The following is an 18,004-nucleotide window of genomic DNA, read 5'->3' as shown; positions in this document are numbered from 1 at the left end:
GGAAAACTGTTGATGTTTAAAGGACTGCCTTTCTAAGTTCTCAATCAATTTTTGTGTTGAGTCTTTCTAATGGACTTTCATTTTCGCCCTTTCCAGTTTTGAAGGCATATGTTTTTAACCACATTTGTATGAATGAAATTAATATAGCCTGCATCGACGTAATAGAAATGAGGCTTAATTAAATTCTTAGTGCGGGGAGGTGTGTTCCATCCCAAGTTAGAAATCAGCCATTGCTGGTTAATAGTAGCCATCCCTTTTGTTTCCAGCTAAAATACCAATAACAGGTATTATTAACCAGAGTGTTTAAGAGTAGACCCCCGGAGATCATCCAGTTAAAATCTGGTGTCTCTGAACAGGCCTGCACTTGAAGCATCCCTGATAAATGGTTTGGGGAGAATTAGATTTTAATTGTTTCCTATTAATCTGTTACCGGATCAGACAATCTGTACTGTCGGGAATTCCTTTCTCTCTGTCTCAAATCTGTTCTGCAGCTTATTTAAACCCATTTCTTCCTGTTTTAGCTTCAGGGGATATTGGTGTGTTTGTTACAATCATCTGAATAATAACTCTTTACATTTGTTATTAAATCATCTTTTTTCCAGATTGTAACATGAAGTTCAGTAAATACATAAAGTGAAAGTTTTAAATGTTTTGTAATGTGCCACAGATTGTAATTACATGTTGAAATAGTAATATGTATTTTTCCATTCATATTTTTCATTATATTGTTAGTACATTGTATTTAATATAGTTTAGTTAATATTTTGGTCATTGTCTTATTTGAGGTCTCTGCAGAAAGTATTTGAACCCTTGAGAGTGATAGGTTTGTAAAATAACATTATTAAACGATTATTTATATTTAACTAGACATAACAACACTACTGTTATGTAGTTTAATGTAACATTAGCAATGTCAAATAATGTTTAATGTGAATAATACCTTACATATAAACTATATACTTTAATACAACAATAGTATATATATGTATAGTGTATATATATTAAGCAGTACTATTTCCAAACCAAATGGACCTGTGTTTTCAAATTACTTCCACATTGGTCCAAACAAAATAATGAACCCAATCAGTTTGTATTTCTAAACTCGAGAAGTCATATTAACTTGAAAATAAATACTGTAAACAATATTCATTCATTCATTCAATCATATTTATTGAGTGCTTACTGTGTGCAGAGCACTGTACTAAGCGCTTGGGAGGTACAAGTTGGCAACATATAGACGGTCCCTACCCAACAGCGGGCTCACAGTATAGAAGGGGGAGACAGACAACAAAAAAAAACATTAACAAAATAAAGTAAATAGAATAAATATGTACAAGTAAAATAGAGTAATAAATATGTACAAACATATATACAGATATACAGGTGCTGTGGGGTGGGGAAGGAGGTAAGGCGGGGAGGATGGGGAGGGGGAGAGGAAGGAGGGGGCTCAGTCTGGGAAGGCCTCCTGGAGGAGGTGAGTTCTTAGTAGGAGAGCCAGAAATCGCCATATCACCTTGTCAGAAGTGGCCATAGCCAAATTTTATGGCCAGCTAATCATATTTCTGATTTTGGCTACCCAGCCTTACTTCATTTCAGAGTTGCATGTGGATTTTTACTGAAATCCAAAAGCCATAAGTGTCACTTCTGGCATCTTCAGCAGCAAGTTTGAACTGAGATCTAGTTTAAAATAGAAGTGTTACGGGGATGGAGCAGAGTACTATATAAGCAGCCTAAAGTGTCCCCTATCCTGGTTCACAATTTCATAGCTTTTTCACCATAATCTGCAGGTAGGCGGCTTCAGGCCCACGCTTTGGGAGTTGCACTGTGTTGGCCAAACCTCTTGTCCAACTATTTGGTTGGGTGTTTTGCAGATTACACAATAGGTATCACTGAGTGAATTTACTCTTCCAGCTTATTAATTGGTTTCCTTATATCTAGCCTAAATGAAATCGATAATAATAATAATGATAGCATTTATTAAGCGCTTACTATGTGCAAAGCACTGTTTTAAGCGCTGGGGGGTTACAAGGTGATCAGGTTGTCCCACGGTGGGCTCACAGTCTTCATCCCCATTTTCCAGATGAGGGAACTGAGGCCCAGAGAAGTTAAGTGACTTGCCCAAAGTCACACAGCTGACAGTTGGCGGAGCCAGGATTTGAACTCACGACCTCTGACTCCAAAGCCCGGGCTCTTTCCACTGAGCCACACTGCTTCTCTAATGCACTACTAATGCACTTCAGATGCACTACTGAAGTGTGAGCCTGATATAATCCGGCCAGTAATTTGAAAATGCCTGTGAGATTCTCTGAGAAAGCATCTCAAGACGCAGCCCTGGGTCCCCTTTCTTTCTTCATCTACACTAACTCCCTTGGAGTACTCATTCTCTCCCGTGGCTTCTCTGCAGTCTCATATTTCCTCCGGCCTTCAGCTCATCTCTATCTGGATGTCTTGCCAACACCTCAAACCATACGTGTCCAAACCAGAACTCATCTTCCCACCCGAGCCCCATCCTCCCCATGAGTGTCCCGTCATTGTAGAAAGCGCCCCCCGACACTGTTTCACAAGCCTGAACCTTGGCATTATCCTCAACAACTCTCTCATTCAATGCGTACATTCAATTTGTCATCAAATCCTGTCAGTTTTACTGTCACAACATCACTAAAATCTGCCCTTTCTTCTCCACCCAAACTGCTACTTTGTTAATCCAAGCACTTATCTTATCCCACCTCTATTACTGCATCAACCTTCTTGCTGACCTCATTGACTCTTGCGTCTCCCCACTTCAGTTTATACTTCCCTCTGACAAAACCATTCAGTACGTGTTTCCCTACTTCTCAAGACCTTCCAGTGGTTGCTCATCCACCTCTCTGTCAGACAGGAACGCCTTAACATTGGCTTTAAAGCACTTAATCAACTTGCCCCCTCCTACTTTAACTCGATGATTTCCTACTTCAGTGCAGCCCTCACACTTGGCTCCTCTAATGCCAAACTATGCAGTGTACCTAGATCTCATCTATTCTCGTCACCAACCCCTCACCCGTGTCCCACCTCTGGCCTAGAACTCGCTCCCCCTTCATATTTGAAAGATGATCACTCTCTCCTCCTTCAAAGCCGTATTAAAAGTACATCTTCTCCAAGAAGCCTTCCCTGATTAAGCCCTCACTTCCTCTTCTCCCACTTCCCTCTGCATTGCCCTTGAACTAGGATTTGAACCCTTTATCCATTCCACCTTCCTCCCCACAGCATTTATAAACATATCTGTCATTTATTGATATCTATCATCCCTGATAAGCTCGTTCTTAGCAGGGAACGTGCCTACCAACTCTTTTATATTGTACTCTCCCAAGCTCTTACGACAGTCCTCTACACACAGTAAGCACTCGGTAAATATGATTCATTCGAGGGAGATATTGAGACAGATATTTTTTTCCTGTTAAAATTTAGCCATCCCAATGATCAATTTATAGTTAGTACCTAGTAAATTTCATAATCACTAAAAATCAGTTGTTGTCGGTTCAATTTCTAGAAGATATATTACACTGATGACCAGAACATAGTTCCTGCCATTGAATTAGCAATAAGTAACTCTCCTCATATGAGGGAGATATTAATTGAAGCAAATATTTTTTTCGGTAAAACAGATGCTACCCAAATGATTAACACATAGTAAGCACCTAGTAAATATCCCAATTATAAAATAATTAGTTGTTGTGAGTTCAATTTCTAGTGAACACTGATGACCGGAACACAGTTCCCACCATTGTATTAGCAATACTTAGGTCTTTTCTTGGGGAAAAGACCAAGCAGTCTGTCAAGGCTGAAACATCCTCATTTTAGAGGCATTTCATTTGAACCTAGTTAAGGAATTGTATTCTGATTTTACTTTATTCCTATATTTCCATGTTAGCCAGCTGGGAGAGAGTAAGGTGGTGCTCCGACATTGCACTCAGAAAGCTCTGACGTTTACCTCGCTGCCCAGGTGGAGATGAATAATTAATAGTAATAATAATAATAATTGCAGTATTTGTTAAGCCCTTCGTATGTGCCAGGCACTATACTAACAGCTGGGGTGGATACAGGCAAATCGGGTTGGACGCAGTCCTTGTCCCACATGGGGCTCAGCGAGTCTTAATCTGCATTTTACAGGTGAAGTAACTGAGGCCCAGAGAAGGGAAGTGACTTGTCCAAGGTCACACAGCAGACAAGTGAAGGAAAGGAAATGAGCAGCAGAGACATGGGATGGTAGCGCTATTAATGGAGAGATCCTGGAGCAGAAGCACAAGGCAGGAAAATAGTGTAGGCAGCTCTAACTTCTTCCCTCCTCTGGGATGTACGGAATTTGGAAAGTGACATGCTTGGCACGATAGCACAGAGAATGGCATTTTAAGACAGAAGATAGTAATTCTGGCACTCAGTTCAGAAAGGGTGGGACATCAATTTAGCGTTCCCCAGCAGGGGCCCTTGGAAATGATGGTGCATACCAGTTTCAAGCCAGATAGGCTGGCTGGCGAGCAGAATTGCGGAGCCTGCTGGGGGCCTCCAGATTTTAAAACTGCAGAATGGCATTAGGAGCCAGTGCCTTCTTTTGAAGAATCAATCATATTTATTGAGCACTTAGTGTGTGCAGAGCTCTGTACCAAGCATTTGGGAGAGTACACTACATCTTAATTGGTAGACATGTTCCCTACCCACAGTCTGGAAGGAGAGAAAATAATCATGTTTCATATCTAATATGTTCTCACATCACTCATCAGTAAAAATATTGATAATTTTTTCAATCAATTTGAGCCAGTGCAATGAACCATTCGTGCCTTTTAAATCTTAAAATGATATAAACTGTCTTACCATTGTGACCTGTTCAGTTAAGTAACTTTTGGAATCTTTCAGGTGCGTAGATTTTCAGAAGCATTCTTTTGTCTTGAGCATCCACGACAAGCTGCCTTGGCATATCAAGAACTCCAGTGAGTAACACGAACCCAAAAAATGAGACTACCATCCTACTGCTTTCCTTTGCATGAACCCTTCAGCTCTTTGCATTTTGCTAACAAATAATGCAAATAGTCCTATAATAGTAGAGTTAGGGTAGAATGAATGAAATTGTAGTACAGTTCTGGTATCCCCTGACTGACAGCTTAGGCAGCTAGAGAGAGCTAGCTTAAGCTGGAGCATTTCATATTCAATATGCTCTCGCATCACTCCACGTCATAAAGGTATTGATAATAAAAATGTTTTGATCCATTTGAGTTAGTGCAATGCATTTTCAGTCTTAAAATGATCTAAACTGTTTTTACCATTGTGGCCTGTTCGATTAAGTTTTGGAATCTTTCAGCTGCGTAATAGTATTTTGACTTCATTTTTTTTAAAGACCATTATCAAATAATATTAAATACACAATCCGTTAGTCAATCTGCATTTTGCAGGTGAAGTAACTGAGGCCCAGAGAAGGGAAGTGACTTGTCCAAGGTCACACAGCAGACAAGTGAAGGAAATGAAATGAGCAGCAGAGACATGCTGGTCTCTGTTAGAGAATAATAATAATAATGATGGCATTTATTAAGCCTTACTATGTGCAAAGCACTGTTCTAAAAGCTGGGGAGGTTACAAGGTGATCGGGTTGTCCCACGGGGTGCTCACAGTCTTACTCCCCATTTTACAGGTGAGGTAACTGAGGCACAGAGAAGGTAAGTGACTTGCCCAAAGTCACACAGTGGAGTGGCTCTCAGTGGAGAGAGCCAAGGCTTGGGAGTAAGAGGTCATGGGTTCAAATGCCGGCTCTGCCATTTGTCAGCTATGTGATTTTGGGCAAGTCACTTCACTTCTCTGGGCCTCAGTTACCTCATCTGTAAAATGGGGATTAAGACTGTGAGCCCCACCTGGGACAACCTGATTACCTTGTATCCTCCCCAGCGCTAGAATAGTGCTTCACACATAGTAAGTGCTTAACAAATGTCATTATTATTATTATTATTATCATTATGTTAGTAGTGCTCAAAGTTAGTTAAAAAGGAAGCATCGTGGATAGAGCATGGGCGTCAGAAGGTCATGGGTTCTAATCCCGTCTCCACTGCTTGTCTGCTTTGTGGCCTTGGGCAAATCACTGCACTTCTCTGTGCCTCAGTTCCCTCATCTGTAAAATGAGGAATTAAGACTGTGAGCTCTATGCGAGACAGCGACTGTGTCCAACGCGATTTGCTTGTATCCACCCCAGCTCTTAGTATAGTGCCTGGCACACAGTAAGCGCTTAACAAATACCACAATTATTATTATTATTAGGTACACACATAGACCAGATTCCTGCCAATCAGTAGCTCACTAAACATTGGTAGAGTACAAAATAGTACAAGAATAAATGTTTACCTTATGAAAAAACTTGCTACCATTGGAGCCTAGATCATGAAGTGCCGATATGAGTTTTAAACCAGGAGATGATAATAATTGTCATTGTTTTGCATTTACTTAGGGAATAATGGGTTGGTGAAGCGGGAGTGTTTTACTGATCATATTTTTCCTTTTATTGTCTTTGGTCATGAGAATTCATTCTCCTTCAGCCCCAAAACAAAAATGTATGCGATATAAATGTGGCAGTTTCTGACCTTGCATGATCCCAGTGCTGAGCACTCATTCTGTGCTATCTAAAACCTGACAGGATTCAGGAAGGGCTGGAATTTAACTCTTACCTAGCCATCTCAAATAGTAAAATTAGTCCCACATAGGGCTTATATATATTACTGTTATGCAACAGAGCTCCACTGAAAGAGTCCAGGGTCTCAGAAAGAGAGAAAACAGAGCCGCCCAACAACTTTCCAACATTGCTTTAGCCCCATGCTGCTTAGAGAGAGCTGTAGCATGTTCAGAGTATACAGGTGGGAGGTTTCTGGTTCTTATCACTACAGCCCCAAATTCACTTGACCTTTAAGAGTTCCATGTAGAACCAGATCAACCCCCATGCAAGGATCATTAAAATGGTGAAGCTTGGAGCAGGGCTGACCTCAGTTTTGTTGCAGTGAAACCACCTAGTTTAAGCTACTGGGCTAGAAGTGACTCCCCAAACCCCAAAAGGGCATTGTCTAGCACCTCGCCCCTCCTTCTGAAGAGTAGGCGCAGGCTTTCCCTCCAAATCTGGAAATTGTTTCTCCAGCCCCATGAGATCTCCATGTACTAAGATCACTCTTGAGAGAGCTCATCCTGAAGTCAAGTGAGCAGGGAGATGAAACTGGAAATACTTCTCAAGGGGCATTGAGGGCGAGGTTAGAATAGTAGAAGACCTGAGTTCTAGCCCAGATCTTCTACTTGCCCACTGCATGACCTTGGACAAATCACTTAATGGTAGTATTATTTTTGATACTAATAATAATAATGGTATTATTAAGCACTTACTATGTGCCATGCATTGTACGAAGTGCTGGGGTAGATGTAATACAACTAGGTTGGACCCAATCCCTGGATAGAGCATAAGCTTGGGAATCAGAAGGACTTAGGTTCTAATCTCAACTCTGCCACTTGTCTGCTGTGTAACCTTGGGCAAATCAAATCACTTCTCTGGGCTTCAGTTATCTCATCTGTAAAATGAGGATTAAAACTGTGATTAAAACCAACCAAGTTTGCTTGTATCCATCCCAGCGCTAAGTTCAGTGCCTGGCACATAATAAGCGCTTAACAAATACCATTATTATTATTATTATTATTCTACGTAGAGCTCACGTCTAAGTAGAAGGGAGAACAGATAATTTAAATCCCATTTTACAGATGAGGAAACTGCCCACTGTGTCACTTTGGGCAAGTCATCATCATTGTCATGATCAGTGGGATTTATTGAGTGCTTAACTTCCCTGTGTCTCAGTTTTCTCTTCTATAAGATGGGGATTAAATACTTATTTTCCCTCCCCCTTAACCCGTACGCCTTGTGTGGGACAGGGACTGTGGCTTATTTGATTGTATTAAATCTGCCCCAGTGCTTTGGGCAGTGCTTCGCAATGAAGAAGCAGTCAGTCGTATTTATCTGTGTGCAGAGCACTATACTAAATGCTGGAGAGAGTACAATGTAGCAGTATAACAGACACATTCATTGCCCATAATGAGCTTACAGGCTAGAGGGGGAGATCGACATTACTTATAAATAAATAAAATGACAGATATGTACATAAGTGCTGTGGGGCCGAGAGGGGAGGGATGAATGAAGGGAGCAAGTCAAGGCGGTGCAGAAGGGAGTACTTATTATATTCATTCATTCAATCTTATTTATTGAGCGCTTACTGTGTGCAGAGCACTGTACTAAGTGCTTGGAAAGTACAAGTTGGCAACATATAGAGATGGTCCCTACCCAGCAGTGGGCTCACAGTCTAGAGGGGGGAGACAGACAACGAAACAAAACATATGTCCTTATTATAACTAGGTTCTTATGACAAACCTATAATGAAGGGTTTTTTGAGTGTTTGATGTATTTTTCAGTGCTCAGAGCCACCTCCAGATGTGCACAGCTATCAAAAATACTTCTTTCTGCAGTTCTCTTCCACCTCTACCTATCGAATGTAGTGAACTAGATGGAGACCTCAACTCATTACCTATAATCTTTGAAGATAGGTATTTAGATTCCATCACTGAAGGTAAGCCAAAATTAATTTTGGTTCTGAATCGGCAGAGGTGGAGGAAGCTTCTGTAAAAGCTAGAAATTGCTTTTCTGAATTTTCATTACTGATGCCAGGCAAGAGTTTTCACTCCTTTTTAAAAAGTTGGTTTGCTCGAATTTGTTTGTTTTGCAGATTCTTGAAAGTTATATTCAGAAGAAATTGAGTCTTGATCTCTTGAGTTACCTTGTTTTAAACTTGAATCTCTTTTTCTTTGGATAAAAGACTTAGATGCACCCTGGATGGGAGTTCAGAATCTTCAGAGATCAGAGTCCAATAGAATGGATAAATATGAGACTGAAGAAAGCTCTGTAGCTGGATTTTCTAGCCCAGAGTTGAAAAACAGACCTGCTGGTGCCGCCAGTATTTGGTATACAGAAGGTGAAAAGCAGCTAACAAAGTCTCTAAAAGGAAAATATGAAGATTCAAATAAATCCAAGGTTAAGGTTACTAAGCTCATGAGAACAATGAAAACCGAAAACACCAAAAAAGTAATAAAACAAAACTCTAAAGACTCGGTGGTTTTGGTAGGCTACAAATGTTTGAAAACCACAGCATCAGAGGACATCTCTAAATGCTTGGAAGGCAAACCTTCTCATAGCCAGAAGGAAGGTCTGGATCCCACAATAAGTGGACTTAATTATGACTCAAAGACCTACACCAGACAGACAAGTCAAAAAGACCTTAGATATTTGCCAGCTAACACAGACAGAACTGAACTAAAGCCTGCAAAAATTGAAAGTGTGCAGCAAACCCAATTTGCCCCTGTGAACTCTGGCAGCCTAAATCTTTGTGCAAATTTGTCCATTTCAGGTAAACTTGATATCACCCAGGATGCTCATGAAATTACACAAGTGGATCTCAGCGTGGCCTCAGGACGTGCGTCAGACGATTGCTGCGTTCATCAGACAACGCCAGCGCCAGGAGTTAGAACAATTGAAGTCAAGCCAAGTAGTAATGATCCTTTTAAGGGAGAGAAAGTGACTGTCACTATTGGGCGTTGGACAGAGTGTCGGCGAGAAGAAATGTTGAGGGACAATGTACAGTTGCCCGGTTTCCAGCCTGTAGAACCTAGTGGTAAATCGAAGTCTTCAGAACAGGAATTATTTTTCGAAAAGGAAACTGTGCAAGAAACAAGTTTCCGCTGCACTGGAGAGTCCTTAACTAAGTTAAAAAGTAGTCAGTCTGCTCTTTCTGCGAAAGAATATCATGTTATTGTAAGTGGGGATGTGGTTAGGTTACCAGACGTTAATGTCGCATATGCCTCGTCTAGATTTTCCGATTCAGGTGTAGAAAGTGAACCGAGTTCTTTTGCAACACACCCAAACCCTGATGCGGTGTCTGAGCCTGTACAAGGGCAGAGTGCTTGCGGTAATGAAAGAACATTTCCCCAGCTTCTACTGAAACCAGATTGCAATATCAAAATTTCAATAGAAAGCCACTGTACTGAGAGTACTAGTGCTTTGAGTGAAATACAGTCATCCTTGACATCCATAAACTCTCTGCCTTCAGATGATGATGAACTGTCACCTGATGAGAATTCTAAGCTCTCTATTGTACCAGAATGCCATCTGAGTGATAGCAAAACTGTATTCGATCTAGGAATAATTGATATGCCACAATATGACAGTAAAAGGTCAAGTATTATTTTGCAACAGCAGAGTACTGCATTTTTAGGTAATTCTGGTCAGGAGACCGTATCTGTATATTCCTCACTTTCAAGTATAAAAGACCCATTGCCGTTTGTTGTTTCAGGTGACGATACGCCCAGTGACGTAAAAAGCAGTTACAGCTCACGGGCAAAATTTGACTCGGTGTGTAAGCGCTCGCAGAGTCCTGATAAAGATCAAAACTTGATGGAGGAGGCAAGTAAATTAAATTCAGAACTGATGTATTTGGTAGAGCCTTGTGCTGCTGTTTCTGGTTCAGTTTCTACTAATGCAGAGGGGAGTGAAGATAGAACTGACCAAGAAACACACGTAAGTCTCTTAGACCTCAGTCAAGCAATTATGGAACTACCAATGCTGAAAGGTGAAATTCACACAGGCATAAATGACCTATCATCAGCCAGTAGTACTGACATGGTAAAACAAGGGCTTGTGGAAAATTATTTTGGTTCTCGAAGCAGTACGGATATTTCTGATACATGTCCTACTGACCAGAGCAATCCAATTAGCCCACAGAAGGAAACTTCTGAAAAGGAGATAGTTAATCCTCAGCAGCAGCAGGAGGAGGAGGAAGAAGAGGAGGAACAGGATCAAGAAATGGTTCAAAATGGTTATTATGAAGAAGCAGATGATACCATTTTGGATGGAGCCACAAACACTAATTATGAGGACAGCCTTGGGCTAACAGAAGAGAAAGTTCTCCGGTCTGAAAGGATAAATAGTGAATATCTAAGGGATGGAGCAAATATGCCTGCTGTCTGTACTCCGGGTTGTTTGTCTTTCCCGGCTTCACTGAGGGAGTCTCCTTGCAGTATTACGTATCCTTCAAAAAGCAAATTTGATGCGATTACAAAGCAACCAAGCAGTATATCATATAGCTCCACTTCATCGGTTTCCTGGTATGAAAATTCACCCAAATCTCAAATGCAAGCGTAAGTATTGGATCAACAACCTGTGTGTGTGTGTACGTATATATACATATATGTATATATACATACATGTATATATGTAAAACTATAACTACATCTAGATATAGATATTACTATAAGATACTTTGGAGGGTTTTTTTGAATAGAAGAGACAGTGTGAACTGCTGATCTGTTTACCAGATCGTCACCATCTGTAAGTCTTTGTTTTATTTCACACAGTAATTAAATATTAATCAAAACAAAATCCTCTGACCTGGTATATGCTTCCAACAGTGTGTGGGAAACAGACTGGAAATTGACTTTTTTGTCTGACTTAAAAGGCACTTTTGAAAGAAAAAGAGAAAGGTAAATGAATGCCTGCAGCTTAATATCTGGAGAATGAAAAGGGTAAAATACTTAATTGACTGTACGGAAGGACTCCATCTCCTTTGCTCAAGGCAATGCCCAGTAAGAAATTGTACTTTTCAAAGGGCTTCCCAGTAAAAATAACCAAATGGCCCAAATCAGACAGGAGGCTCACGGTGATTTTTGCCCCTTTGCTACCTTTCAAAATGTTTCCAACAGAACACCCAAAAGTTCTGCTTTCAGTTGAGGTGTCAGCAACACCTATGGTTAAGGAGTTGTGTCCCTCCAGGTGGTACTAGGTCAAAGTGGCAGCAGCAGGTAAGGTTTTTCCTTATGTGTTTTGACCTGGAGCCTGACCATCACCGTAAGCCTGCATGCTTTTGCTGCTTCAGGTAGCTGCTTGTGGTAGAAAAGATGATGAAAGTCTTGGATACAGCAGCATTAGAGAGCATGGCAGTGACCCCTGATTTCCCTTACCTGCTGCTACTTATTGCTGCTGCTCTGCTACTGTTTGCCGTCTGCTGGAGTGACAGGGCTCCATCCTGCAGAACCCACTGACCTAGAGTGTAGTAGACTGTATGGTGAATGTGTGTCGGTATCCGACAGTCTGGCTATATATTTTCTCTCTGGATCTTTCTCACTGGATCTTTCTTCTCTTCCTTTCTTTGTTGCTGCCTCTTTCTCTTTCAATCTCCATCTTCTTTTTCTGCTCTGCCCATTTTGACCTCCAGAAAATATCCCAAGTGCATCTGCATAAGCAAATAGGGTCTTATTGGAGGGAAACTAAAAATAAGCCAATAAGTAATTAGTTATCTTGTATGTTTATAGTACATCCACTTCTCCCATAATGCAGAGGTCATTTTCTTGCATGCCTTTTCAATAAGGAAAACTCCCATTTGTAATGCTCAGCTGTCAGGCACATGTGCCACCACTGGTTTTGACACTGCAAACATTTTCTAATTCTGCCATTGCTATCTAGTCAAAGCATGTAGTAGAAGAAATCCAAGTTAATAATGCAGAACTGAGCATATTTGAGAGTAAATCTCAAAATGGGGACCCACTCCACTATATAGTCCATTCTGTGTAATATGTTATTTATCCATTACAGGATGAATACCATTCCTTCAAGTGACTCTAATAATTTCTTCTTTTCCCTTATCAATTAAAAGAAAAGAGAGGGAGCTAAGATCTCTAACTAAGCTCAGGGACCAAAAACCTGCAGCCCCATAAGTATAGCAGCAAAAAGTGGAGATGTTATGTATGATTGTTGAAGTACGTTAAAATTTCAGAGTTTCTGAACCTGACCAGCTAGAAAAAGATTTCTGTTAATTGTTGATGACTAAGAAGCCAGGTGAATGGAATTGAGAAATGAGAAATGTTCAGCACCACGAAGTGATTGATTTTAAAATGTCATAGACAGCATAGTTGAGGGAAGGAAATCCATAAGATGGGAGACTGAGAGAAGGATTATCCAACACTAATCAAGCTTGATATCCTCAGCTGAGCAGATTTTCTTGTCACTCTACGTATCCCATATGAAATATAAAACTCAAAATATAAGCAGGTAATGGATGTGAGTCTTCCCGGGCATAACTGGGCATGCCTCTGCTGTGATTCTCCACAGTCCTGGGTTGCCACCATCCCAGTTTTATGAAAAAGAAGTAGAAGCCAGTTGGTATTTGACTAAGAACTAGTCTGAAACTGAGAATTAGACCAAGAACTACGGAGAACTCAGAACTACAGCAAGATGGACATGGAAATGATTACAGGTCTAGAGATTACCTTGAAGATAGCTGATATTATTATTGTTGTTAAGCGTTTACTATGTGCCAAGCACTGTTCTAAGCACTTACTAGATACACAATAGTCATATTGGACACAGTCCCTGTCCCACATAATAATAATAATAATAATAATAATGATGATGGCATTTGTTAAGCGCTTACTATGTGCAAAGCACTGTTCTAAGCATTGGGGGTGGATCCAAGGTGATCAGATTGTCCCACATGGGGCTCACAGTCTTAATCCCCATTTTACGGATGAGGTAACTGAGGCTCAGAGAAGTTGTGGCTTGCCCAAGATCACACAGCAGACATGGTGGAGTCGGGATTAGAACCCATGACCTCTGACTCCCAAGCCCGTGCTCTTTCCACTGAGCCATGCTGCTTCCCAGTGTGATAGTTGAAGACTCTCCCATAACTGGCTAGAAGCCACAGGAAACATGGTGGCTACACAGCTTTTGATAACCAGTGTCCCCAAACCTCCTGTAAGGTAGTTGAGGCTAGTCTTTTCAATTCCTAGTACTTTTATCATGGTCCTCATTCTCCTCATTAATATTTGTCACTATCTTCCCATCCAGGTAGCCAAATGCTTAATCACCTATCCAAGCACTATTTTTAGGTGCTTAGGGTGGATGGGAAGTGATGATGTGACTGATTCCCAAGTGATACAGGCTCCTGGGTTTTGGGAATCCATAAATCTGGGGGATGTATATTTTCATTTTCTGTTACCCGAAAAGGGGTTTCCTGTTTGATACAAATTTGGAAATATAAGCTAAGCCAATCTTAGCATGTGCCTCAAAATGCACTTATTCTTTCAGGCACCTTTGTCAGTGTAATTGAGAAATATAGAAGTAAGCCTACAAAATAACCCAAGTGGTCGACCAAGTACTGGTATTTGAGGGCCTATTCTGTGAAGAGCACCGATTGAAGCGTTTGGGAGAACGTAGTAGAATTAGCAGAAGTGATCCCTGCCATGAAAGACCTATCAATCTAGTAGGGAAGGCCATCGTTAAAATACATTTTAACTAGAAGATGCATTACAAAGTATGTGCAGTATAAAGATGAGTACTTAAGTGCTTAGATGGTATGGGAGGGCTAAAATGGCAGTTGTGGGATTTAAGATGAGGAGATTAGGAATTTATCAGAGTGTGGAAAAGAGATCAGTGGTGGGAGAGGAGAAAAGAACAACGTACTATGAGTAAGCTATCTGGAGAGGAACAAAGAGTGCAAGCAGGGTTGCAGTGGGTAAAGAGATTGTATAAGTGGGGAAGAGGGAGCTGATTACCTCAAAGGCAGTTGGTCAGGAGTTTCAACTTGATATGGAGACGATTGAACAATTGTGTAAGAGTTTTGAGAAGTGGGAAGATGCGTACAGAATTATGTTTTTAAAACTTGATTTGAGCAGCAGAGCCACATCTGCTTTGGAGAAGGACAAGAGAAGAGGCAGGGAGAGCAGTGAAGAGGTTAACGCACTAGTCGAGACATATATGACAAGTCTCTGGACCAGCATGGGAAAGGTTTGGATAGGTCTAGACTATTAGAGAAGCAGCGTGGCTTAGTGGAAAGAGCACGGGCTTGGAAGTCAGAGGTCATGGGTTCTAATTCCGGCTCTGCCACTTGTCCTCTGTGAGACCTTGGACAAGCCGCTTCACTTCTCTGGGCCTCAGTTCCCTCATTTGTAAACTGGGGATGAAGACCATGAACTCACTTGGAACACCCTGATGACCTTGTATCCACCCTAGTGCTTAGGGCATAGTAAGAGCTTAACAAATACCATAATGATTAATTATTATTATTACTGGAGCCTGAGAATCTGTGGAAAAGAACGGATGCTAATGCTAGTGGTTTTCCCAGTGTCACTCTATCTCTCATCCTGCCAGCTGTGTTCCTCTGAGCCAGTGGGTAGTGATTAGACAGACAGGGCACAGCATACTGTGAAGTGCACAGTTGAAAATTACTACAGAACTCATTAATGGTATTTATTGAGTGCTCACTATGTGCCGAGCACTATACTAAACGTTTGGGAAATTACAGTACAGCAGAGTTAGCAGACACATTCCCTGCCCACAGTGAGCTTATAGTCTAGAGGAGGAGACAGACGTTAATATGAATAAATCATTTATAATAATGCAAAGATATGTACGTAAGTGCTGTGGAGTTGAGGGTGGGGCGAATCTCAAATGCCCAAAGCTCATCGTTTATGGCCAGAGGGACTGCAGCATAGTACTGATGCTATTCCTGAACACTGTAGACCAGTTGCCAGCTGCAGTGGCCGAAATAGCCACATCATTTGTGTCTGTGTTCTTCACCACCCAACCTAACCATTTATTTTCATGATTTCTTTGAACCTGCCCGCTGTGTTACTACTGGTCCTATGTAGTTCTTATTTTATAAACCTCCTCCCCAAACACACACACTGGGGTTAATAATTTTAATAATTTTGGTATTTGTTAAGCGCTTACTATGTTCCAAGCACTGTTCTAAGCGCTTGGGGAGATACAAGGTAATCAGGTTATCACACATGGGGTTCACAGTCTTAACCCCCATTTTCCAGTTGAGGTAACCAAGGCACAGAGAAGTTAAGTGACTTGCCCAAGTCACACAGCTGATAAGTGGCGGAGCGTGGATTAGAACCCATGACCTCTGACTCCCAAGCCCGCACTCTTTCCATTGAGCCACGCTGCTTCTCAAGGGGAATCAAGAGGTAGCTTTATTAAAAACAAATGCCTAAAGGCAAATGACTAAAGACTCATTTGACAGTTCACTGGCAATTCACTTGTCAGCAAAATAATTCATGAACACTTTTCCAAAGGTTCCAACCTTCATCCTAACCCTTGGCTGTAACCCTAACTTTATTGAGGTTTTAAAATGATGGAGTTGTTCTCAGTTTTTGTAAATGTTGATTGAAAGGCATCTGTTTTGAGTTGTTATTGGCTTTCCCCTTCCCCTTTTTTCTTTCATTCAACGTTTACCGCCCTAAACACATACATATTTGCTGCCTCTCCAACTCCCGTCCATTACCATGAAGGCTGACAAAGCAGGCAGAGAAGAGAGGGAGTTTGAGGTGGTTGTGGGCAGGGAATGTGCCTGTTACATTGTGTTGTCAAGCGCTTAGTACAGTGCTCTGCACACAGTAGGAGCTCAGTACAGTTGATTGACTGAGCAGAGAGATTATCAGTTCAGTTTCCTGGATAGTATCTTGTACATTTCTTCTCCAGACCTATTTCTGAACCTAGAATATCGAGGCTTTCGCAGGAACAGACAAGTTCTTTAAAGTCTCCCTTTTAAAGATGAAGCAGCGTGGCCTAGTGGATAGAACCCGGGCCTGGGAATCAGAAGGACCTGGGTTCTAATCCTGCCCCACAACTTGTCTGCTGTGTGACCTTGGGCTGGTCACTTTACCTTTCTTTGCCTCAGTTACTGCATCTCTTAAATGGGGATTAAGACCGTGAGCCCCATGTGGGACATGGACTGTGTCTAACCTAATTAGTATTTAACTCAGCACCTAGTGCCTGGTACATAGTAAGTGCTTAATTACCATTAAGAAAAAGCAGGGGGTGTTTTCTTAGCTGCCCTTGAATACAGAATTTTCAGAAAAGAACAATATTAATAAATTATCCTACTATGTGATTTTTATCATGAATTAGCCATATGGATTTCCATTGTGAATCCCCTAAGTCAGTGGGTCGTGTCCTATATGCTAAAGGTGCAATCAAATATTAATAATAATAATATTTTGCTTCAGTTTCCTTCAGGCAAAGGAGGAATTGAAGCAACTTAAGCTCCCTGGATTTATGTACAGTGATGTTCTTAAACTGGCTTCAGCAGTACCTTATTTCAGCATGGAAGAAGATGATAGTTTGGAAGATGGCATTCATCTCATTGTTTGTGTCCACGGCTTAGATGGTATGTGCTCAAGTGATATTTGATACTGAATTTTAGGCCATGTAAGAGAGATGAAAGTTCCGTTTTTCGTATTTAGTCTCCGTACTGAAAAAATGTGTAATTTCAGCGACTTGAGCTATGCAGACTTGCTAAAATTTAACTTTTTGGTAACCTAGAAACTGCTTAATTTTGAAATACTCAAAAATATCCTTTTTGCACATTCTGTTTAAATGTGAAGGATGATCACAAGCTTATAAAAACTGTATTATAGTCTTCATCATGAGAAGTATTTCTTGAGTGCCTACTGTACTTCAGGGAGTACAAAGAATTAGTAGACATGTTCCCTATCCCTGAGGAGTTTACAATGGACCTTGGGAGACAGGAACTAAAATAATTTACTGATAGTAGAAAGAAGCTTTGGATATGTATATATTAGTGCTTAAAAATAGGGTAGGTATGATAAATACAGAAGTGTTATGGCTGTTCTAGTGCAATCCTCACTCATATTTATGGAGCACATATTGAATGCAGAGTAGTGTACTAAACGTTTTGGAGAGGATGATACAATAGAATTACTAGACATGTTCCCTGCCCACAGTGAGCTCACAGTCTGAAAGGGGAGAGAGACATTAAAATAAATAAATTGTGGATATGAGCTTAAGTTCATTCATTTAATCATATTTATTGAGCACTACTGTGTGCAAAGCACTGTACTAAGCACTTGGGAAAGAACAATACCGCAATAAACAGTGACAATCCCTGCCCACAATGAG

The 18,004-nt window shown here is 40.9% G+C and overlaps 1 protein-coding gene across 5 annotated transcripts in view; it reads left to right on the top strand.

Annotated features, from left to right (window-relative positions):
- Nucleotides 1-18,004, top strand: part of FAM135A (family with sequence similarity 135 member A) — a 100,786-nt gene that overhangs the window by 60,019 nt on the left and 22,763 nt on the right. For 3 of the 5 annotated variants that reach the window (XM_038747544.1, XM_038747459.1, XM_038747578.1), the window contains 4 exons: nt 4,888-4,961; nt 8,449-8,603; nt 8,850-11,223; nt 17,092-17,252. In XM_038747544.1, coding sequence (XP_038603472.1) covers nt 4,888-4,961; nt 8,449-8,603; nt 8,850-11,223; nt 17,092-17,252 — 2,764 coding nt within the window. The remainder of the gene's footprint in view (nt 1-4,887; nt 4,962-8,448; nt 8,604-8,849; nt 11,224-17,091; nt 17,253-18,004) is intronic. The other 2 variants (XM_038747570.1, XM_038747561.1) reach the window with 1 other exon arrangement.

The sequence above is a fragment of the Tachyglossus aculeatus genome, chromosome 1, assembly GCF_015852505.1.
Source record: "Tachyglossus aculeatus isolate mTacAcu1 chromosome 1, mTacAcu1.pri, whole genome shotgun sequence".
NCBI classification, from domain to species: Eukaryota; Metazoa; Chordata; class Mammalia; order Monotremata; family Tachyglossidae; genus Tachyglossus; species Tachyglossus aculeatus.
Note: the sequence above shows the minus strand (reverse complement) of the source record. Positions and strands in the feature narration are given on the sequence as shown.